Source organism: Lithobates pipiens, unplaced genomic scaffold, assembly GCF_037356315.1.
Source record: "Lithobates pipiens isolate NorthernLeopardFrog02 unplaced genomic scaffold, aLitPip1_a1.2 Scaffold_18, whole genome shotgun sequence".
NCBI classification, from domain to species: Eukaryota; Metazoa; Chordata; class Amphibia; order Anura; family Ranidae; genus Lithobates; species Lithobates pipiens.
The window spans coordinates 391,018,176-391,043,845 of record NW_027507758.1 but is presented as its reverse complement, the minus strand read 5'-3'; the positions used below and the strand labels follow the sequence as shown (position 1 = coordinate 391,043,845).

Sequence of the window (25,670 nt, the reverse complement as noted above, 5' to 3'; positions counted from 1 at the left end):
CTATCTAGGGAGAAGAAGGAAAGCCAGGTCCTCCGGGAATGGAAGGTCACAGAGGATTGCCTGTAATTAATTATTTAAAAACATTTTTTTGCATATCTAGTATAACTGTAAAGATGATCTTTCACTTTTTTTATAATTCATAGGGCATTATAACATTTTGGAAAAAATTGTCATATTTATTATGCACTTAATAGAGGCTAGAAAAATGTCAGCATACTATGTACAAATATAGAGAGCAGTAAAGTAAATTCAAGGATGAACAAGTCAGATATACACCTTTTGTAGTTTGTAAGGTAGGGACATACATATATATTGTTACTTTGTGTCAAATAATTGTACACAATTAACATTCTGTTGGGATTTTTCAGGAGAGTTTCATTATAAACACTCATGTTTTCTAACCTCCTTTATCACCGAAAACCTTTCAAAATACATTCTGTAGTTATACAAGTTGCTGTATAAGACTACATTCACATAGGCGGCTGGGGGTGGATTAGTCGATACCTTTTTTTTAACACTTGACCTTTCCTTTTAGATTGTAAGCTCCAATGAGCAGGGCTCTCTGATTCCTGTTGCCTGTGAGTCTAATGCAGTGTTTTATGTCTGTAGGTCAGGGATTTCTATTCAGTTTTCCTACAGTATCGTTTTTCCCTGAAATTATATAAATTAATTTTAAAATCGGGGGAAACATTTTGTGGAGTTGGTCTTTAATGCTATGAGCATTTATGGCCCCAGCTAGAGATAACTAGTATAATGCCATACTTATACAATGGGGAGATTTACTATAACTGGAGCTCACAAAATATGGTGCAGCTATGCATAGTAACCAGTCAGCTTCCAGCTTTTATTATCAAAGCTTAATTGAACAAGCTGAAGTTAGAAGCTGATTACTATGCACATCTGCACTATATTCTGTGTGCTCCAGGTCTATTAAATCTCTCCCATAATCTGTAAAAATTACCTTGTATTGGTAAAAAGATGGACTAGGTAAGTGATGGCAAATCCACTCAGAAGAGGCCTCGCCATGGTCGACCAAAGAAGTTGAGTGCACATGCTCAGCATCATATCCAGAGGTTGTCTTTGGGAAATAGACGTATGAGTGCTGCCAGCATTGCTGCAGAGGTTGAATAGGTTGGGGGTTCAGCATATCAGTGCTCAGACCATATGCTACACACTGCATCAAATTGGTCTGCATGGCTGTCATCCCAGAAGGAAGCCTCTTCTAAAGATGATGAAGAAAGCCTGCAAACAGTTTTCTGAAGCCAAGCAGACTAAGGACATGGATTACTGGAACCATGTCTTGTGGTCTGATGACACCAAGATAAACTTATTTGGTTCAGATGGTGTCAAGCGTGTGTGGTGGCAACCAGGTGAGGAGTACAAAGACAAGTGGGTCTTGCCTGCAGTTAAGCATGGTGGTTGGAGTGTCATGGTCTGGGGCTGTATGAGTGCTGCCGGCACTTGAGAGCTACAGCTCAATGAGGGAACCATGAATTCCAACATGTACTGTGACATACTGAAGCAGAACATGATCCCCTCCCTTCGGACACTGGGCTGGAGGGCAGTATTCCAACGTGATAACGACCCCAAACACACCTCCAAGATGACCACTGCCTTAATAAAGAAGCTGAGGGTAAAGGTGATGGACTGGCTAAGCATGTCTCCAGACCTAAACCCTACTGAGCATCTGTGGGTCATCCTCAAATGGAAGGTGAAGGAGCGCAAGGTCTCTAACATTCACCAGCTCCATGATGTCATCATGGAGGAGTAGAAGAGGACTTCAGTGGCTGTGGTGTAGGTGAACAGTTTGGCACGAGCATAAGTGCAGGCCAAACTTTTGCTGTTCAGGAGTTCAGCGAGCAGCCAATCAAAGGGGTCGTTCGCCCCCACCCGAACTGACCACAATGCATTGCAGCGCTGAACAGTGCATTGCAAGCCCCGATTGGCTGAAGCAGTAAAATCTTCAGCCAATCAGGGCACAGAGCACTGTCAGAGTTATGACTGGACCACTGTCATCATGACTTTACCCAATCATGGCTCATTCCCGCCCCGCAGTATAAAAGTATTCTTTTGATGGCAGCCATTTTCAGTGTGATTTCGGCATGGAGAGAGATTAAACAGTGCTCTGTTCAGTGCTATTAGTTAGTGTGCTTTACTGTGCTATTTTGCTTCAATTGTCAGTGTAGAATAATAGTTTAGTGTCAGTCTAGGGATAGTGTGCGTTTAGTTAAGTGGACCATCATTTAGCCTGGCATAGTGTGCAGCTAGAGTAGGGACAGCTCAGATAGTTTTACTGTAGTGTAGTGAGACCATGTCATTCATATATACATTAATGCAAAGTAGGGACAGCTCATTGTAGTGTAGTGAGACTGTGTCAGTAATCATTACATTAGTAGGGACAGTTCAGATAGCATCAGTGTAGTGACGGTTGAACACCGTCTATTTACTGCCAGTTTAGCACCATTTACTTCTATGTGCGTTACTGCCAGTTTAAAACCATTTACTTCTGTGTGCGTTACTGCCAGTTTAACGTCATCTAGTGTTTGCGTTTCTGCCAGTTTAACGCCATATATTTTTATGCGTTACTGCCAGTTTAACGCCATTTACTTCTGTGTGAGTTACTGCAACTTTAACACCATATAGTTTTGTGTGTGTTACTGCCAGTTTAACGCCATATAGTTGTGTGTGCGTTACTGGCAGTTTAACGGCATTTACTTCTGTGTGCGTTACTGCCAGTTCAACACCATACCGTTTTGTGTCTATTACTGCCAGTTTAATGCCATACAGTTTTGCATGCATTACTGACAGTTTAACGCCATATAGTTCTGTGTGTGTTACTGCTAGTTTAATGCCATATAGTTCTGTGAGCGTTACTGACAGTTTAACACCATATAGTTCTGTGTGCGTTACTGCCAGTTTAACATCATATAATTTTGTGTGTGTTACTGCCAGTTTAACGCCATTTACTTCTGTGTGTGTTACTGCCAGTTTAACGCCATATAGTTCTGTGTACATTACTGCAGGTTTAACGCCATCCAGTTTTGAATGCGTTACTGCCAATTTAACGCCATATAGCTCTATGTGCATTGCTGCCAGTTTAATGCCATATAGTTCTGTGTGCGTTACTGCCAGTTTAATGCCATATAGTTTTGTGTGTGTTACTGACAGTTTAACGCCATTTACTGCTGTGTGCTTTACTGCCAGTTTAACGCCATATTGTTTTGTGTGCATTACTGCCAGTTTAACGCCATATAGTTCTGTGTGCGTTACTGCCAGTTTAATGCCATATTGTTTTGTTTGCGTTGCTGCCAGTTTAATGCCATATAGTTCTGTCTGCATTACTGCCAGTTTAACGCTGTATGGTTCTATGTTTGTTACGGCCAGTTTAATGCCATATCGTTTTGTGTGTGTTACTGCCAGTTTAACGGCATATTGTTGTGTGCATTAATGCCAGTTTAAGGCCATACAGTTTTGCATGCATTACTGCCAGTTTAACGCCATATAGTTCGGTGTGCATTACTGACAGTTTAACACCATATAGTTTTGTTTGCCTTACCGCCAGTTTAACGCCATATAGTTCTGTGTGCACTACTGCTAGTTTAACACCATATAGTTCTGTGAGCATTACTGCCAGTTTAATGCCATATAGTTCTGTGTGCATTACTGCCAGTTTAACACCATATAGTTCTGTGTGCGCTACTGCCAGTTAAATGCTATTTACTTCTGTGTTTTTAACACCATATCATCTTGTGTGTGTTACTGCCAGTTTAACACCATATAGTTCTGTGTATGTTACTGCCAGTTTAACGTTATCTAGTTTTACATGTGTTACTGCCAGTTTAACACCATATCATCTTGTGTGCATTACTGCCAGTTTAACGCCAGATAGTTCTGTGTGTGTTACTGTCAGTTTAACGGCATATTGTTGTGTGTGCGTTACTGCCAGTTTAACGCCATACAGTTTAGCATGCATTACTGCCAGTTTAACACCATTTACTTCTGTGTGCGTTACTGCCAGTTTAACGGCATATTGTTGTGTGTGCGTTACTGCCAGTTTAACGCCATACAGTTTAGCATGCATTACTGCCAGTTTAACACCATTTACTTCTGTGTGCGTTACTGCCAGTTTAACGCCATATAGCTTTGTGTGTGTTACTACCAGTTTAACGCCATTTACTTCTGTGTGTGTTACTGCCAGTTTAACACCATATTGTTTTGTGTGCATTACTGCCTGTTAAACTGGCAGTAATGCACACAGAACTATATTGCGTTAAACTGGCAGTAACGAACACAAAAGGATATTGCGTTAAACTGGCAGTAACAACCACAGAAGTAAATGGCATTAAACTGGCAGTAACGTCCAAAAAATTATATGGCATTAAACTGGCAGTAATGCACAAAAAACGATATGGCGTTAAACTGACAGTAACTCACACAGAACTATATGGCGTTGAACTGGCAGTAATGCACACAGAACTATATGGCATTAAACTGGCAGTAACACACACAGAACTATATGGCATTAAACTGGCAGTAATGCACACAGAAATATATTGCATTAAACGCCATATAGTTCTGTGTGCGTTACTGCCAGTTTAATGCCATATAGTTCTGTGTGCGTTACTGCCAGTTAAATGCTATTTACTTCTGTGTTTTTAACACCATATCATCTTGTGTGTGTTACTGCCAGTTTAACACCATATAGTTCTGTGTATGTTACTGCCAGTTTAACGTTATCTAGTTTTACATGTGTTACTGCCAGTTTAACACCATATCATCTTGTGTGCATTACTGCCAGTTTAACGCCAGATAGTTCTGTGTGTGTTACTGTCAGTTTAACGGCATATTGTTGTGTGTGCGTTACTGCCAGTTTAACGCCATACAGTTTAGCATGCATTACTGCCAGTTTAACACCATTTACTTCTGTGTGCGTTACTGCCAGTTTAACGGCATATTGTTGTGTGTGCGTTACTGCCAGTTTAACGCCATACAGTTTAGCATGCATTACTGCCAGTTTAACACCATTTACTTCTGTGTGCATTACTGCCAGTTTAATGCCGTATAGCTTTGTGTGTGTTACTGCCAGTTTAACACCATATTGTTTTGTGTGCATTACTGCCTGTTAAACTGGCAGTAATGCACACAGAACTATATTGCGTTAAACTGGCAGTAACGAACACAAAAGGATATTGCGTTAAACTGGCAGTAACAACCACAGAAGAAAATGGCATTAAACTGGCAGTAACGTCCAAAAAATTATATGGCATTAAACTGGCAGTAATGCACAAAAAACGATATGGCGTTAAACTGACAGTAACTCACACAGAACTATATGGCGTTGAACTGGCAGTAATGCACACAGAACTATATGGCATTAAACTGGCAGTAACACACACAGAACTATATGGCATTAAACTGGCAGTAATGCACACAGAAATATATTGCGTTAAACGTCATATAGTTCTGTGTGCGTTACTGCCAGTTTAATGCCATATAGTTCTGTGTGCATTACTGCCAGTTCAATGCCATATAGTTCTGTGTGCGTTACTGCCAGTTTAACGCCATATCCTTTTGTGTGCATTACTGCCAGTTTAACGCCATATCATTTTGTGGACGTTACTGCCAGTTTAACGCCATATAGTTCTGTGTTTGTTATTGCCAGTTTAACGCCTTATAGTTTTGCGTGCATTGCTGCCAGTTTAACGCCATATAGTTCTTTGTGCGTTACTGACAGTTTAACAACATTTAGTTTTGTGTTACTGCCAGTTTACTGCCATATAGTTCTGTGTGTGTTACTGCCAGTTTAACGCCATTTACTTCTGTGTGTGTTACTGCCAGTTTAACACCATCTAGTTCTGTGTGCGTTACTGCCAGTTTAACGCCATATAGTTTTGCGTGCGTTACTGCCAGTTTAATGCCATATCATTTTTTGTATGTTACTGCCAGTTTAATGCCATTTACTTCTGTTTGTGCTACTGCCAGTTTAACGCCATATTGTTTTGTGTGCGTTACTGCCAGTTTAACGCCATATAGTTCTGTGTGCATTACTGCCAGTTTAATGCCCTATCGTTTTATGTGCGTTACTGCCAGTTTAACACCATATAGTTCTGTGTGCGTTACTGCAAGTTTAAAGCCATATAGTTCTGTGTGCGTTACAGCTAGTTTAATGCCATACAGTTTTGCGTGTGTTGCTGCCAGTTTAATGCCATATACGCTCATATGCATATATATTTCACAGAAAATACAGTGCAACATTCATTGTAAAGTGCCAGTTTACAAAAACAAAATAAGTTAACTTGTCAAGCTAACAGAATAATCACCACAATGGGTTATGATCTTTCCCTCGTTCGATTCCTCCCATTGACACCAATGATGGGGGACTATTCCTTCCACCAGAGAGCAGGTGTTCCCATCAGAGTCCCCCCCCCATCAGAGAGCAGGTATTCCCATCAGAGAGCCCCCCATCAGAGTGTCCCCAGAGTTCCCCATCAGTGTTGTGACTGAGCCATCACAAAGTAGAAAAACGTGTACCTGGATAAGTCCTTGATGAAGGAGCAAGCTGCAGGGGGGGGCAAAAGCCGGGCAGAGGAACTTGCTGATGAGGGCGGGGAGCACAGGTGATGTCATTGGTTGTTAGGACAATGGCAGCATTGGTTGTTAGGACATTGGCAGTTCTAGCAGCCAATGACAGTATTGCAGTGGGGATCTAGCACTGCAGATTGGCAGGCGTGGTTCTGTATAGTATAGTCGAAGCTGCTGGAGGAGGAGGACCGAGGGAGGGGAGGATGCCGTCCACTTAGTGATCGGCTCAGGCAGCTTTAGTCCTGCAAAGGGAACAGTGTTCCTGCTGTGAAAAAAGTGCAGGAACGCTGTTCCCACGCGTTCCCGCAGGACTCGAGCCCTGGACACGGGTCACAGGAGTACATCCAGGGGAACGTCCACAGAGAAGGAGAGAAAAAGACTAGCAGGCTATGTGCTTGGAGCTACAGCTCCTTCTATTGGCCTGGGGTGGGAGTGTCTGGATGGTGCTATTTATATGGTAGTGCCGTGGTACAACATGTCCCAGCATGGCCGTACATATGGGATAATAGTGAATGGGGGACAATTATAAAGCTATTGACAAACGGCAGAAATGATTGGGACAATAAAATCATAAAAACAAATAGCCAGAGATGGAGTTAAGTACAATACAGTGTAATGATACATCAAAATTTAAATAAAGTGTAATGGAATATGCAAATGAAAATAAAATTAAAAATAAAAATAAAGTTAAATGAAATACTAATGAAAAGATGAAAATACATTCAAGCACATTCTTGAAGCTACCCCCAATTACAGCTACCAATGGATCTAGATGTAGGGTGAGAATATAGGATTGCACATGTACCTATGAGAGGGAAGAGGCAAGACATGTGCGAAAAAAAACACATGGGTGGGAGTACATACACATGTATATGAAAAAAAATTACAAATTCTAAAAGACATTCCCAAAAATCATTCCCAAAAAAACATTCCCAAAAACATTCCCAAAAAATATTCCTAAGAAACATGTATCACTATTAAGTGTAGGTTTGTAATTGTTTAATTATTTTTTAGTTGGATATCATGTATTACTCCTAGCTGTGTTCACACAGGCGCATCACAGGTATGCATAAATGTGCAAACCCATGCATGCACCAGCATGAAAGAACACCCAATACATGGGAGTGGACTGATGAAATGGGGACAGAAAGTAGTAAAAAATGGCTATACTTGCTAAAAAAGCATTATGGACCTTAAGGGCCTTAGTACTACTATACTTACTATGGCTTTCAGACATAGCTGTAAAGAAAACAAGACAGGGGGAGAGGGGGAATGTTAAAGGGGGTGTGTGGGGGAGAGAGAAAACACATTAGGATGTTAGTCAGGTTGGTATATTGGCAGAATTGAATTATATACATAGATAAGCAAATAGAGAGGGTATATGCATTAAATGGGAATGGGGGGGGGGGGTTACAACACTGTATGTACCTCAATATCCTTGTTTAAACCTCCTGGTGTTAAGGTACCCAAGGAGTAGATCCAGAAATTTTCCTGCTGGTACAGCCATTTAAAACGTTCAGCCGCAGGAAACGTTGCCAGAATAGATTTTCAACGACCCACACCCTAAGACCAACTGTAGATTGTTATGGTGTGTTAAGAAAAGTTTTGGGACTCTATGGTGATCATGGCCTTTTCAATAAAGCGCCTGTGTTCACCAAAGTGAGCCCTAAGGGCTTGGATGGTTCTTCCGACATAGAATAATCCACATGGTCATGCGAGACAGTAAATAACATATTCCGTGGAACAGTTATTAAATTCTTTTAAGGTATAAATCTTCCCTTTAACTGTAAATTATTTCTGACAGTTCAAGCAGAGGGGTTTTTTACATTGATTCATCCCATTTAATGAAATCAGAATCAGTTGTACTAAGATAGGTTGCGCAGATTTGATATTGCTAGGAGCAATTTTTATTTTTATGTTTCAAGATTTTCTGTATGCTATTTTGGACTTGGTGTCAACAGTGGTCTTTAATCACTTAAGCCCCGGACCATTTGGCTGGCCAAAGTCCAGACCACTTTTTGAAATTCGCCACTGCGTTGCTTTAACTGACAATTGCGTGGTCATGCGACATGACTCCCAAACAAAATTGGCGTTATTTTTTTTCCCACAAATAGAGCTTTATTTTGGTGGTATTTGATCACCTCTGCGGTTTTTATTTTTTGCGCTATAAACAAAAAAATATGCCCTGCATCCATCGTCCTTCAGAACGGGCATTCAGTGCTGCAGGAGGTTTCGTTAATGATCATAGAGCACGTCTGTCCACAGACTCCATGGACCATTTGACTTTTATAAAAAATTAATTAGTCTTGGATTGCCAGCTATGAAGCCCCTGATGTAACTGATTAAGTCTTTTTGGAATGTGGAATCTCTGCAGGCCTTTGAGGCTGCCTAGCTTTGAGGGCGTTTCATCATATCATCTAGAAGAATATTTTTGGTATAGATTTCATGGGCACAATTAACACCCAAAGACCAATTTTCAGCCCCTGTTTGACAGGTGCATATCACTGCAATTTTTTACAGGCCACATCTTGCTTTCTAGAGTACTTCTATAGGGTTACAGTGGGAAGGTGCCGCCAACACTCAAATATCAATTTTTCTGCACCTGTTTGACAGGTGCATATCATTGCAATTTTTTACAGCAAGGCCAATTTTTGCTTTTATCAAGAGTACCTCCAGGCACTATATTGGAAAGATTTTTTTTATTTTTATGCATTCACTTTAAAAAATAAAAAATCACTGCTCATTTAAAAATTACGTTTTTCACAAACTTTTTTTTATTGATACATGTCCCCCCAGGGCAGGACCCAGACCCCTATAACCATTGTATGCCCAATTACTTGCATATAAGCCTTCAAAATGGGCACTTTTGATTTTTGACATTTGCATCCCTTTGACTTTAATGGGGTTTGTTATTTGGGTCCGAACTTTCACAGTGTTCAAGAGTTCTGGTGCGAACCAAATAGGGGTCCATTTAGTCCATTCCTACTCTGGTGAACTCCATGTGCAAGAGGGTTAGGGCAGTGCTGTAAAATATTGGTGGCTACACAAAATATTGACACTTTGGGGGTGATTTACTAAGAAGAAGGCACTGCACCAGTTCATACATTAATTGGTGTGTCGGAAAATTAATTAATTGAACGTGAGAATCGGTGCACATTGAAGTGCAAATAACAATAAATAACCGCATATGTAAATTTCAACTGGCGCTAGGATAACTGCGGTTTTCTCATTTATAATAGCACATGCCCAATACAGTTGGTTAATTGCATCTCATTGGATGTGTCTTGTTTTGATGCTAATCTCATTCCTATCACTTCTAATATATCTTTGAAATATAATTGTTTTTCTTTTTTTTTTTACCCAAACCTTTCAATACATTACAAAGAACAGAGAAGTGTTTCTAAACCCAATACATTCATATTTTCAGATCTTGATCTTTAAAGGTGACCATACACTGCAGCCAGTAAGGCCGCGTACACACGCGCGGACTGTTCGCCCAACTTTGTCCGTCCAACAGTTTCGGCAAACAGTCCGCTCAAAATTAGCATGGACGGACATGGCCACACACGACGAACGAACAGTTTGCTGAAACCGTGCGCGATGACGTGAACGGCACGTACGACGGGACGAAAAATACGACGTCCTATACACTGCATTATAGCTTTCGGCGTGAAAATCCTTTCTGAGCATGCGCGCAACTTTGTTTGACGAACAAGCCTACACACGGGCGGACTGTTCGCTCAAACAAGGTTTCAGCGGACAGTTTTTCGGAATTTCCGAAAAACCTTGTCCGTCCAACTGTCCGCTGAAACTGTCCACTGAAAGCCCACACACGAGCGGACTGTCCGCCCAAACACTGTTCAGCGGACAAAGTTGGGCGAACAGTCCGCCCGTGTGTACGCGGCCTTAGATCTTAAATAAATTAGATTTAGTGCAAGGGCCTGTTTGATTTCCTATATTTTGAATTAATTTTTCAAGTGCATCTTCCTATTACCTATTATGCCTAAATAGAAGTTGTACAGAGATTGGCCAATCAGATTGCATAACCTTCTTAAGTGCCAAATTTGGAATGTAGATATGCCATGACCCACTTGTAGTTTCCCAACGATATTTCTTGGGCATTATAGAAGGCACATGAAAAACCACCCTTTTTCAAGACATGCTAGAATGATCAGGAATCTTTAAACTATGGTTCTCCAGCTGTTGGGGAACTACACATCCCACGAGACATTTTAAAACTCTGACTTTCACAGACATGACTAGGCATGATGGAAATTGTAGTTCCTGAACAACTGGAGGGCTGTAGTTTGAAGACCCCTGTGCTAGACCATTATTATGCTTCCAGAATTGGGACTGTGGCATCTACCCAACTTTTCTCTGCTGGTGGACACGAGAACCTACGTCTATAGATATATCTATATCTATCTATCTATCTATATATATATATATATATATATATATATATATATATATATATATATACATACACACACACACTGAAGCAGGAAGCAATATACATTGGCCCGGAAGTGAATCTGTGCACAGGAATTGGGTGTGTGTTTTGAGGCCAAATCATTTAGACATACACACATGACCCACACAAACACCACCCCATATAAAAATAAATCAAAAATTATCTATCATCTCTTCCTCAGAGAACACTGAGTGGGGCATGGTGGTGGGAAGAAATTAGCAGCAGTACAAGCAACTTCCTGGAGGAGCGTGATGTCATTCCTGTGTGCTGGCCACCACTTCTGGGAACTAGATATGTGCCACGGGTATATACTTCCGTGCACACGGCAGTTGTGCATCTCACATAGACAGTGGTCATGCATCTAGATGCATTTGACGCATCTAGCTGCAGGAACTCAATTTTTATGGAAATTAATAGTAAAGCAGATGCAGATTTCCAGGACTGGACTAACAAATGTTTATAGTGAAAGGCAACTGGTGTTTTCTATTAAATAAGGTCTAAATGGGCAATTCAGGCAGACAAGGGCCTCTTCCACACAACCCTAGGCTGGGATTGTGGAGCGCTGTCATGCTATGTTGAGTGCATGTGGCCTTGTATGGTTCAGGAGGGGGTTGGGCGATCGCTCTTCTCGCCCTTTTCCTAGCTGGCCCTGTTGTATACTCTGAAAAAGGATATGGTTTGGATTGGTGAAGGCAGCTCACAGCCTTTTGAGAATAGAGTGGAGTGTGGAGTTCCCCTTTAAAAGCAAAAGTTAGCCCATGAAAATCCAAGGGGTTAGAGGGGGGAGACAAGAGTTTTTTAGAATGGAGTGTGGAGTTCCCCTTTACAAGCAAAAGTTAGCCCAAGGAAATCATATGCATTAGAGGGGGAAGGTTAAATGCCCTTTTAGGAGGAGCTAGAGGAGCGAGAGTCTTTTTACATAATTTTAACAAGGTGCATGTCACATGTTGGCACATAACATGCTAGCATAACCTCCAAATCTCCTTTAAAAAATACATAAAGGTGAACCGGCATGAAAAAAATAAAAGTCATGTGTAAACGTGTGGTCGTTCAACCCATGCAATTGCATGTATGTTGTTTAACATTTACTAAAATTTTGGAAGTGCAGTGAACAAATGCATGTGAACGAGCGCAACAGCCACTCGCGCATGCGCACTGCTTACATTGATCTCACGCAGTTCTAAACTTACTTGCAGGCACAGCAGGCTTTCTCTGAAAAGATTACTTTTGCATTCTATTTTGGGCATATTTGTTACTTGAGCAGTTGTTACTAAACTTCCTCACATCACCCCATAATATTGGCTCCTCCATCTTTTGTCAATATTGATTTGGAGATGCAGTGCGCCATGTCCATAATGGAACACAGATTGCATTTTCCTGTGCACCGAGATCGCTATAGTAAATGGGGGATTTGTGCTCTGTTACCGATGCACCATTTTGTAAATATGGAAATATGTGATTTGCCTCACCGCACGCCTCTACTGATGGCGCAAAGCTTTCTTAAATCCCCCCCCCCTTTTGTGCCCAATTTGGACATTTTCACTTAGGGGTGTACTTACTTTAGTTGCCAGTGGTTTAGACATTAATGACTGTGTGTTGAGTTATCTTGAGGGGACAGCAAATTTACACTGTTATACAAGCTTTACACTTACTAATTTACATTGTAGCGAAGTGTAATTTCTTCAGTTTTGTCACATTAAAAGATATAATAAAATATTTACAAAAATGTGTACTCACTTTTGTGAGATACTGTGTATATATATATATATATATATATATATATATATATATATATATATATATATATATATATATATATATTGTAAAACTGAATTTCCAATTTCCAGCAGCTATTACAAAGTAACTTGCCAAAACAATGATTTGTGGAGTTAGGAAGTAACTAAGAAAATAATTACTGTGGAGTATAAGAGAATACCCACAACAGTCATTTCAGTGTTGCATGCTTTTTTTTTACATATTTATGTGACCTTAACATTTGTAATTTTTTTGCAGTATCTGCTAAGCGTTTTTGCACACACGTTTTCTGTAACATCCTTTTCTCTTGTTTTTTTGCGAAAGGGACCAGTTAATTTAGAATTCACTTGTGCTGAAGCTGTTCAGCTCCATTTGGGACTATTTCTTTAAAGTGTGCACTTAGGCCTCCTAAGGAATGCTTATATGCTTGCTCTTGGATGATAGTAAGTGCATCCATACTTTTACTGTTAGGAGAACACCTCCCTAACACCACAACAAGCTATGCACATAAAATGGTGATCCCTGTCAGTTGTATGTTGCTGGGTTCCATAGTAGACTAGATTTTAATCCTTGGAGCTAATGCTTGAGAATTTTTTAGGGCTTGAGCCAGCTCCTCCTAAATCCTAGTTCACCCTACTTCCTAAATGTGTTCTCCTAGCACTTCCTAATGATGTGTGCATACAGGCATACCCCAATTTTAAGTACACAATGGGGTTTATTTACTAAAGGTGGAAAGTGCGAAATCAGGCTCACTTCTGCATAGAAATCAATGAGCTTCCATGTTTTATTACCAAAGCTTAATTGAACAATCTGGGGTTAGAAGCTCATTGGTTTCTATGCAGACGTGAGCCTGATTTAGCATTTTCCAGCTTTAGTAAATAAACCCCATTGTGTACTTAAAAGCAGGGTATGCCTGTATTGTGCACAAAAAACATATCTTCATATGGTCAAAATACTTTTGACTGTGTGCTTAACTTTAGCAGGCAGCAGTGTAGAACAGACACTTTTCCTGAAACAGTTTCTTTATTGGGAGAGGCAAAAAAATGCCCAAACATCAATGCTATGCTATTATTAAAGAGGAAGTAAACTCTCCCACTCGGATGCTTCTTTTCATTTAGTCCATTATAATAAGTCATTATCAGACTATAGCCACTGCAATCCAGCCCAAATTGCATATTACTTACTGTTTAACCACTTTCAGACCGGACCATTTTGCTGGTAAATGACCAGAGGTCTTTTTACACTTTGGCACTGCGCTGCTTTAACTGGTAATTGCGCGGTCATGCAATGTTGTACCCAAACAAAATTTGCGTCCTTTTCTTCCCACAAATAGAGCTTTCTTTTGATGGTATTTGATTGCCTCTGCGATTTTTATTTTTTGCGATATAAACGTAAAAAGACCGCAAATTTTGAAAAAAAATGATATTTTCTACTTTTTGTTATTAGAAAAATCCAATAAACTCAATTTTAGTCATACATTTAGGCCAAAATGTATTCAGCCACATGTCTTTGGTAAAAAAAAAGTCAATAATTGTATATTTATTGGTTTGCGCAAAAGTTGTCACATCTACAAACTAAGGTACGTTTTCTGCAATTTACGCAGCTTTTAGTTTACGACTGCCTATCTCATTTCTTGAGGTGCTAAAATGGCAGGGCAGTACAAAACCCCCCCAAATGACCCCATTTTGGAAAGTAGACCCCCTAAGGAAATTGATAAGAGGCATGTTGAGCCCATTGAATATTTTATTTTTTTGCCTCAAGCGATTGAATAATGACAAAAAAAAAAATTTTTTTTTTTTTTTACACAAAGTTGTCACTAAATGATATATTGCTCACACATGCTATGGGCGTATGTGAAATAACACCCCAAAATAAATTCTGCTGCTTCTCCTGAGTACGGGGATACCACATATGTGGGACTTTTTGGGAGCCTAGCCGCGTACGGGGCCCCGAAAACCAAGCACCGCCTTCAGGCTTTCTAAGGGCGTACATTTTTGAGTTCACTTCTCACTACCTATTACAGTTTTGAAGGCCATAAAATGCCAAGATGGCACAAAACCCCCACAAATGACCCAATTTTAGAAAGTAGACACCCCAAGCTATTTGCTGAGAGGCATGTTGAGTTCATGGAATATTTTATATTTTGCCACAAGTTGCGGGAAAATTACAAACTTTTTTTTTTTTTTTTTTTTTTTCACAAAGTTGTCACTAAATGATATATTGCTCACACATGCCATGGGCATATGTGAAATGACACCCCAAAATAAATTCTGCTGCTTCTCCTGAGTACGGGGATACCACATATGTGGGACTTTTTGGGAGCCTAGCCGCGTACGGGGCCCCGAAAACCAAGCACCGCCTTCAGGCTTTCTAAGGGCGTAAATTTTTGAGTTCACTTCTCACTACCTATTACAGTTTTGAAGGCCATAAAATGCCAAGATGGCACAAAACCCCCACAAATGACCCCATTTTAGAAAGTAGACACCCCAAGCTATTTGCTGAGAGGCATGTTGAGTCCATGGAATATTTTATATTTTGCCACAAGTTGCGGGAAAATTACAAACTTTTTTTTTTTTTTTTTTTTTTTCACAAAGTTGTCACTAAATGATATATTGCTCACGCATGCCATGGGCATATGTGAAATGACACCCCAAAATAAATTCTGCTGCTTCTCCTGAGTACGGGGATACCACATATGTGGGACTTTTTGGGAGCCTAGCCGCGTACGGGGCCCCGAAAACCAAGCACCGCCTTCAGGCTTTCTAAGGGCGTTACAGTTTTGAAGGCCATAAAATGCCAAGATGGCACAAACCCCCCCCAAATGACCCCATTTTGGAAAGTAGACACCCCTAAATTTAGGGGTACACTAGTGAGACTAGGTAATAAATGGCGGGTGCCCTGAAACTATAAAAAAATAACTAACCAACCAGCGTCACCTGTAACAGTTATATGGTGATCACTGGTGAAAGGGTTAACTAGGGGGCAATCAGGGGGCTTTATGCGGTAGTATATGGGGGTCCCTGGCGCTATAAAAAGCTGCGGCGAACCTAAATACCTACCTGCCTAACTAGCGTCACCTGTGACACTAATACAGCGATCAGAAAAACGATCGCTTATTAGGCTGGGTTCACACTGGAGCGATGCGGGAACGCCACGAATGCGCGGCGGGTTCCCGCATCGCATGCCTCCCGGCGGCAGTTCACACTGCCCTATGCGAACTGCTGGGAGTGTCAGTGAAATGTTACTGACACCCCCAGATCAGTTCGCATATCGCAGTGCGATCTGCAAACTCGGATCGCATGGTGTGAACACCCATGCGATCCGATTCTGCTGCGGGCCAAAAAAAGGGTCCCGTGCGAATTTGCGGCGGGTGCGGCGGGTGCGGCGGGTGCGGCGAATGGCTGAACTCGAATCGCACAGAGATCGGATGTGATTTGCACTGCAGTGCGGTGCGAATCACATCCGTTCTCATAAACCGCTGCAATGTGAACCCAGCCTTAGTGACACTGGCGACGGGGGGTGATCACGGGGTTAAACCTTTATTGGGGGGGTTAGGGGGGTACCTTAGAACTAAAGGGGGCTAACCCTAACTGCCCTAACAGTTATTAGTCACAAATGACACCCGCCGGGTGATCAGGGGGTTAAACCTTTATTAGGTAATAAATGGCGGGTGCCCTGAAACTATAAAAAATAACTAACCAACCAGCGTCACCTGTAACAGTTATATGGTGATCACTGGTGAAAGGGTTAACTAGGGGGCAATCAGGGGGCTTTATGCGGTAGTATATGGGGGTCCCTGGCGCTATAAAAAGCTGCGGCGAACCTAAATACCTACCTGCCTAACTAGCGTCACCTGTGACACTAATACGGCGATCAGAAAAATGATCGCTTATTAGGCTGGGTTCACACTGGAGCGATGCGGAAACGCCGCAAATCCGCGGCGGGTTCCCGCATCGCATGCCTCCCGGCGGCAGTTCACACTGCCCTATGCGAACTGCTGGGAGTGTCAGTGAAATGTTACTGACACCCCCAGATCAGTTCGCATATCGCAGTGCGATCTGCAAACTCGGATCGCATGGTGTGAACACCCATGCGATCCGATTCTGCTGCGGGCCAAAAAAAGGGTCCCGTGCGAATTTGCGGTGGGTGCGGCGGGTGTGGCGGGTGCGGCGGGTGCGGCGAATGGCTGAACTCGAATCGCACAGAGATCGGATGTGATTTGCACTGCAGTGCGGTGCGAATCACATTCGTTCTCATAAACCGCTGCAATGTGAACCCAGCCTTAGTGACACTGGCGACGGGGGGTGATCACGGGGTTAAACCTTTATTGGGGGGGTTAGGGGGGTACATTAGAACTAAAGGGGGCTAACTCTAACTGCCCTAACAGTTATTACAGTCACAAATGACACCAATGCAAAAAAAAAAAAAAAAAAAAAAAAAATGACATTGGTGTCACTGTGACTGGGGGGCAGGGGTAATTGGGGGGGTGATCGGGGGGTAAAGGGGGGGTGTGAGTGTGCCTGGCATGTTCTACTGTGTGTGTAGAGTGTTGGTGCAACTCACCGATCCGCTCTCCTCCGTGTCGGAACGAAAAATACCGACACGGAGGAGAGAATACATCACTTCCTCTCCTGTGTTTACATTACAGGAGAGGAAGTGATGTCACGGGGGATTCCTATTCGTCGGGAGCGATCGCGAGGGGGTGGCCATGAACGAATGGCCGTCCCCTCGTCCGGGATCGCTCCCGCACGAATACCGACCGCCGCAGGCACCGGGCGGGGGCCCGATCGGGCCCCCGACCCGCGGGAGGCAAGGGACGTACATGTACGCCAATATGCCTGCCCGTGCCATGCTATCGACGTACATCGTCGTGCGGCGGTCGGCAACTGGTTAAAGAAACTTTAAAAAACTTGTTTCCAGGGATTAGGCAGTGCCATCTTAAGTATTGTTTTCTGAGTCCACAGTGGAGTGTATTTCTGCCCATTGAGCACTTCCTGTACTGTTAACAAAGCCTCCTTCCCAATCCAACATTTCTATGGCAACCCTGCTTCCCTGTTCATAGCTGACTTGTTTATTTCATAGTATTTACTTGTGCAGATGTCTAATGTTTCCCTTTGTCAGACTTATCAGCTTCAGCTGATAAGACTGCAGTATTGGCTGCAGTTTAGACTGTATGTGATGTCACATGGTCCCATGGTGTGTAGGAGGAAGCTCTGAGTGATTATCAGAGTTCAGTGTTGTGCCGTAGGAAGTCCTGATAACAGATAGATAAGACATAGAGAGTGTGCCTTAAATCAGGGGAGATCTGGGCATGCTCAATGACTTCATTCTACAGAACAACAAGGATTACAACAATACTAAGCAAGTAAGGAGATATCTACAAGCAGTGTTCATTAGGGCTTTTTATGCTGATTTACATGGGACAAAGTTGTGGGGGAGGGTTTACAACCACTTTAAATGGGATGAGTTCTGCTTCCTGACAATAACATATGTTTGCATAAATACAAAAGACGATCCTTGTTTTACTCCAGACAGACTATATTTTATACTATAACAATATGGGTATTGTTAAACAAATCTAATTTTGAATCTACTCCCTTTCAGGGAATACCTGGAATTCCTGGAAGTGAAGGTTCAAGTGGAACAAAGGTACAACATACCATTACATTTTTTTCCTTTGACTTTTTTTTAAAGAAATCAACACTATGGAATTAGATCTTCTGAAAAAAAACTATGGCTTAACTTTCTAGGGCGAAGCAGGATCTCATGGAGAACCTGGTACAAGAGGACCTTCTGGAATTCCAGTAAGTTTAGCAACAATGACATGCCCATGTTTAAAATATGTATATCATTAAGATGTATCAAAAAAGATTGTTTCAGTAAACATAGAAAAAATACTGGCAATGAAGTGATAAATATGTCAAACTTTTCACATAGCATTGTTTGAGGCCTTCACTTGCTATCAATCATCAGGCGCAGTCCAAGCCACCGACAACAATTACTATTGGCAGAAGCGAAAAACAGAGTATGTCAAATAAGCTGCTGGCATCTGAAGAAAAGCATTTGATTGACACACAGGAAAGCAAATAGTACGCGAGGAGCAGATGAGCTATACCTGCAGTAACCCCTTCACAGTTTTAACCAGATGAATGGAGATAAAAAAAGTCTGCTAATTTTATATATACAGTATATATATATATATATATATATATATATATATATATATGTAATTTTTGGACCATAAGATGCACCTGACCATAAGACGCACCTAGGTTTTAGAGGAGGAAAACCAGAAAAAAAATATTCTGAACCAAATTGTGTACCAAAATATTTAATAAAATATAACAGAATAATATTTCAACCATGTAAAGTGAACAGCAGTCAACAATGGCATTAAGGAGCATCAACACTGTCATTAACAAATGAGGAGAGACTTTAAAGTTCGAGTACTCTTCTAGTTTTCTGGGAAACCCAAGAACACTTCATCGCTAGTGTCAAAATTTATGAAGCTCAGTTGCTCACAATCACTGACAACGCTTTCTTCGCTATCTTCATATACAATACAATCTTCAGTTCCATCTAAGGCATTGCTAATGCCACATTTTTTGAATGGCTGTACAACTATTTTCTCCTTCACTGAGTGCCATGATGTTTTCACCCATTCACAAACTTGAGTGATAGTGGGCCTCTTCATTCATCCAGTAGGTGTCAGATCATGATTACCAGAAGCCATCCATTTGTTCCACTCTTCTCGCATAAAGACGTTAAATGGTTTGTTGATGGAAACGTATAAAGGTTGCAACTGGCTGGTAAGACCCCCAGGAATGACAGCTAGATGAGTCTTCACCTCTTTAAAGCATATTCTTGTAGTTTCGCTAATATGTGCTCTAAACTGGTCAAGTACTAATAAGGCAGGTTTTTTCAGAAGCCCTCTAGGATGTTCAGACCACACTTTTTCAACCCATACTCTCATTCCATTTTCGTCCATCCATCCTTTGTCATGAACATGTACAACTACTCCTTGCGGAATCACTTCTTTTGGAAATGTTTTCCCTTTGAAAATTAACATGGGTGGAAATTTGGTGCCATCTATACAGCAGGAAAACACAACTGTGTAATGTGTTTTCTCATGTCTTTAGGTTTTCACAGTTATGGTTTTGGCACCTTTCAGATCAACAGTCCTATTAGATGGCACATCAAACTTTAACAGGACTTCATTCCCAATATGGCCAATTTCAAAACCATTTTTCTTCCTGGCATCAATCACAAATTTATGAAAAGACAGAATCTTAGATTCATATTCTTTCGGCATTTTTTGCGCAATAGTTTTGGTGCGCATAACAAGGTCACATCACCTAATAAATCTGTAGCACCATGATGGTGATCCAGTAAAATCCTGAATGCCTTTCTCTACAGCAATGCGTTTGGCATTGCTGGAGATGGAGAAGCAAGGCTCAAGTCCTGTGGGAACGCCTGGGAACGGAGTTCCTGTACTTTTTCCACAACAGGAACTCAGTTCCCGTTAGCAGCCACGTCCTGCAAGACTTTGAAGTATGTGAGCTGTGTGGCAGGTGCTACACCAGCAGCCGCCGACACAGCTCGCAATAGTAAGTGCCACACACCAGGGATGGACTGACCATTCGGGCATTGTCAGTAGGGCGTCCCATGACAGCTTCCTCTTCAATCTACCTGTCAATCACAGCTAGATGACTGGTAGATCAGGTCCCTGCTGCTAAGAGATTGTATTTAGTCAGACCTCTCGTGATGCGCTCCTCCCCGCCGGCCACTCCTGATTTTCTTTCTACCCATCTCCCCCACCCCCCAGTCTCCTGCATACTTGCTCTGTGTGTCCCGCTGAATCCCTCCACCTTTATCTTCAGTGCCATATGATGAGAGAACCCAGAGGAGGAGCACAGCTGTTCTGCTCACAGGACATGCAGGGAGAGGTCAGCTGAGGGAGGAACATCAGTTTGGGGTGGTAAGCTGAGCACAATACCTGGCAAAGTTTAATGCCAGGAGGGAAGTTTATGTGGAAATATGTGAAGAGTTGGAATAGCAGCGAGTGTGTGTTGGAGCCCTGAAGAGTTTGCACCCATACATCTCCTAAGCAGGGACACATCACTATCTCCCTAAGCATTCTGTCCAGATAATGTGCAGTTAATTAATAACCTTTCCGTTTAACCCTGTGTTATCCAAACTCTGTTTAATGAAAAGTGTAAACTCACCACATAAACACTCTATATACAAAATAACATTCCCCAATAAAGATCAGAACATGATGTTCACATTTGTATGGAAGCACAATTGAACGAATGATGATTATTCAGAGAATTACCATATTTATGTTTATTGAGGAATTTTTTTTATGTACTAACAGTTAAGCTTCATACACACAATCCAAAAATTGGATGAAAAATACCACTTTTGAAGTGTTCGTGCATATGAGCGTATCATTTTTTTTTTTGGTTAGGCAGTGGATCTTGGGTGGGAGTTCCCACAATTTTTTCCCCAGGACTTGACCCCTGCAGAGAAGCCATTATTCCGGTGATGTGTGATCCACTCTTTCATGGTCACTTCTAACTGTGGCCACTTTTTAGCATGCCCACAAAAAGTGTGCTTACTTTTATTTGCTTTTTGTAGCTGATCCTCCTGTTTCCTCCATTCTCTTATTATTTTTTCAGTTGGAGGTGCCCCAAAATGTCTCTCCGCTGCTCTGATCCATGTTCCTTAGCATATTTTACTACCTCCAGTTTAAAATGAATTTTATATGCTAGTCTTTTCTGCTTCATCATTCTTTCTGCTTTAGCACCTGATCCCTGTAGTGGGTGGCTGAGCTTGCACCTGGTCCCGTCAGTGGGTGGCTGAGCTGGCACCTGGTCCCTGCAGTGGGTGGCTGAGCTGGCACCTGGTCCCTGCAGTGGGTGGCTGAGCTGGCACCTGGTCACGGCAGTGGGTGACTGAGATGGCATCTGGTCCCTGCAGTGGGTGGCTGAGCCGGTACCTGGTCCCGGCAGTAGGTGGCTGAGCTGGTCCTGTCAGTGGGTGGCTGAGCTGGCACCTGGTCCCAGCAGTGGGTGGCTGAGCTTGTGCCTGGTCCCATCAGTAGGTGGCTGAGCAGGCACCTTGACTCTGCAGTAGGTGGCTGAGCTTGCACCTGGTCCCGGCAGTGTGTGGCTGAGCTGGTCCTGTCATTGGGTGGCTGAGCTTGCACCTGGTCCCTGCAGTGGGTGACTGAGCTGGCACCTGGTCCCAGCAGTGGGTGGTTAAGCTGGCACCTGGTCCCCGCAGTGGGTGGCTGAGCTGACACCTGGTGCCCAGCAGTGGGTTGCTGAGTTGCCACCTGGTCTCTGCAGTGGGTGGCTGAGCTGGCACCAAGTCCCAGCAGTGGGTGGATGAGCTGGTCCTGTCAGTGCGTGTCTGAGCTGGCACCTGGTCCATGCAGTGGGTGGCTGAGCTGGCACCTGGCCCTGTCAGTGGGTGGGTGAGCTGGCGCCTGGCCCTGTGAGTGGGTGCCTGCGCTGGCACTTGGCCTTGTCAGTGGGTGGCTGAGCTTGCACCCGGTCCTGGTCCTGTCAGTGGGAGCTGGGCTGGCACCTGATCAGTGTTACGGTAATTACCAGTATTCACAGTGTATAGTATAAATGTTTTTGTACTGTAGAATGCAGAATGAGGGCGGGCACTGCTTGCAGAGGAACTTGAGGCAGCGACCAATGAGGGCTCACATTACAGAACAGCCCAGTGTGCAGACAAACATGTAATGATGCTGTGTGGGTGTGCCTCCGCGTAATGATCTGCCCCGTGATGATCCGCTTGCTCAGCGGGGATCGCTCCGTTGTCCCCGCTGAGGCCGCCCTGTCAGCTCTCCGCTCTCCTCTATGGGGGAGCGGATGAAAACGGACCGTCTGTCCGTGTTCATCCGATCCGCTCTGCAGACGGATAGAAAAATAGGATCTTCCTCCGTCTGCAGAATCGGACAATAGCGGAGGCGGACGATAGCGGGTGTCTGCAGATGTTTATCCGCAGACACCTGCTATCCCATAGGAATGCATGTATGTCCGTATTTCATCCGCAAACGGATGGATGAAATACGGACATAATGTCCGCATGTGTGAAAGGGGCCTTACAGGCGCTATTTTTGGCCTTTAGTGCCTGAAAAACTGTGAATGTAGCCTTACTGTAGTTTTCTACAAGCAGTCTGCAGTGGATGGACCTGTTGGGACCCTCCCATGCCTCTGCTCTCTGCGCAAACTATGTGCATTACGATGATAATGTCCCCACTACTTTTACAAGGTAATATGTGGGTTTGCAAAGTGGATTTATAGCTTATGTGGTGATTGAGGAATATACTTAAATTAATTTTTTTTTAATTCTTAAATTTGTTTTTTTGCCCAAAGTTTAGCTTTAAATGCATTTTAATGGTTTCATAGCTTGACAATTTAAATGTATTCAGTGCTGTTACATATTCATATTATAGTACTTTATTAGTTAAACTGAAGCTCTAAATATCCTATACCCTTATTTAGCAGCTGTTGCTATTGTTGGATTGGAAAAGTAGATTGAAATAGCAATACGAATAACTACATTAACTCCAGATGGAACAAGACATGGGGAATTCCCTTTTGGAAATTTTGACCTTGGAATAAATGTTTTGTATTCCAAATTATTCTTGGAAGTAACAGACTAGGTTCTAAAGAGAAACAACTAAAGTGTTTATAAATGTCCTAACAAAGAGTGTCTCTGGAAGATGCATTATATGGAAAACCTAAAAAAAAAAAAAAAAGTGTGCGTGTATATATATATATATATAGTATGTGTGTATCTTGCTTGTGTGCATACAGTATATACGGTATCTCACAAAAGAGAGTACACCCCTCACATTTTTGTAACTATTTTATTATATCTTTTCATGTGACAACACTGAAGAAATTGCACTTTGCTACAATGTAAAGTAGTGAGTGTAAAGCTTGTACAACAGTGTAAATTATGCTGTCCCCTCAAAACAACTCAACACACAGCCATTAACCACTTGCCGACCGCCGCACGACGATATACGTCGGCAGAATGGCACGGGCAGGCATATGGGCGTATATATAAGTCCCTGCCTGCCCGCGGGTGGGGGGCCCGATCGGGCCCCCCCCGGTGCCTGCGGCGGTCGGCATTCCTTCGAGAGCGATCCGGGATGAGGGGGCGGCCATTCATTCATGGCCACCCCCTCGCGATCGCTCCCGACGAATAGAAATCCCCCGTGACATCACTTCCTCTCCTGTAATGTAAACACAGGAGAGGAAGTGATGTATTCTCTCCTCCGTGTCGGTATTTTTCGTTCCGACACGGAGGAGAGCGGATCGGTGAGTTGCACCAACACTCTACACACACAGTAGAACATGCCAGGCACACTCACACCCCCCCTTTACCCCCCGATCACCCCCCCAATTACCCCTGCCCCCCAGTCACAGTGACACCAATGTCATTTTTTTTTTTTTTTTTGCATTGGTGTCATTTGTGACTGTAATAACTGTTAGGGCAGTTAGAGTTAGCCCCCTTTAGTTCTAATGTACCCCCCTAACCCCCCCAATAAAGGTTTAACCCCGTGATCACCCCCCGTCGCCAGTGTCACTAAGGCTGGGTTCACATTGCAGCGGTTTATGAGAACGAATGTGATTCGCACCGCACTGCAGTGCAAATCACATCCGATCTCTGTGCGATTCGAGTTCAGCCATTCGCCGCACCCGCCGCACCCGCCACACCCGCCGCAAATTCGCACGGGACCCTTTTTTTGGCCCGCAGCAGAATCGGATCGCATGGGTGTTCACACCATGCGATCCGAGTTTGCAGATCGCACTGCGATATGCGAACTGATCTGGGGGTGTCAGTAACATTTCACTGACACTCCCAGCAGTTCGCATAGGGCAGTGTGAACTGCCGCCGGGAGGCATGCGATGCAGGAACCCGCCGCGGATTCGCGGCGTTTCCGCATCGCTCCAGTGTGAACCCAGCCTAATAAGCGATCATTTTTCTGATCGCCGTATTAGTGTCACAGGTGACGCTAGTTAGGCAGGTAGGTATTTAGGTTCGCCGCAGCTTTTTATAGCACCAGGGACCCCCATATACTACCGCATAAAGCCCCCTGATTGCCCCCTAGTTAACCCTTTCACCTGTGATCACCATATAACTGTTACAGGTGACGCTGGTTGGTTAGTTATTTTTTTATAGTTTCAGGGCACCCGCCATTTATTACCTAATAAAGGTTTAACCCCCTGATCACCCGGCGGGTGTCATTTGTGACTAATAACTGTTAGGGCAGTTAGGGTTAGCCCCCTTTAGTTCTAAGGTACCCCCCTAACCCCCCCAATAAAGGTTTAACCCCGTGATCACCCCCCGTCGCCAGTGTCACTAAGGCTGGGTTCACATTGCAGCGGTTTATGAGAATGGATGTGATTCGCACCGCACTGCAGTGCAAATCACATCCGATCTCTGTGCGATTCGAGTTCAGCCATTCGCCGCACCCGCCGCACCCGCCACACCCGCCGCACCCGCCGCAAATTCGCACGGGACCCTTTTTTTGGCCCGCAGCAGAATCGGATCGCATGGGTGTTCACACCATGCGATCCGAGTTTGCAGATCGCACTGCGATATGCGAACTGATCTGGGGGTGTCAGTAACATTTCACTGACACTCCCAGCAGTTCGCATAGGGCAGTGTGAACTGCCGCCGGGAGGCATGCGATGCGGGAACCCGCCGCGCATTCGTGGCGTTCCCGCATCGCTCCAGTGTGAACCCAGCCTAATAAGCGATCGTTTTTCTGATCGCTGTATTAGTGTCACAGGTGACGCTAGTTAGGCAGGTAGGTATTTAGGTT

At 43.2% G+C, this 25,670-nt stretch overlaps 1 protein-coding gene across 1 annotated transcript in view; it reads left to right on the top strand.

The window, feature by feature from the left end:
* COL21A1 (collagen type XXI alpha 1 chain) overlaps positions 1 to 25,670 on the top strand; it is a 285,509-nt gene that overhangs the window by 218,031 nt on the left and 41,808 nt on the right. Inside the window, exons 17-19 of the mRNA XM_077487822.1 lie at positions 9 to 62; positions 18,416 to 18,460; positions 18,562 to 18,615. Coding sequence (XP_077343948.1) covers positions 9 to 62; positions 18,416 to 18,460; positions 18,562 to 18,615 — 153 coding nt within the window. The remainder of the gene's footprint in view (positions 1 to 8; positions 63 to 18,415; positions 18,461 to 18,561; positions 18,616 to 25,670) is intronic.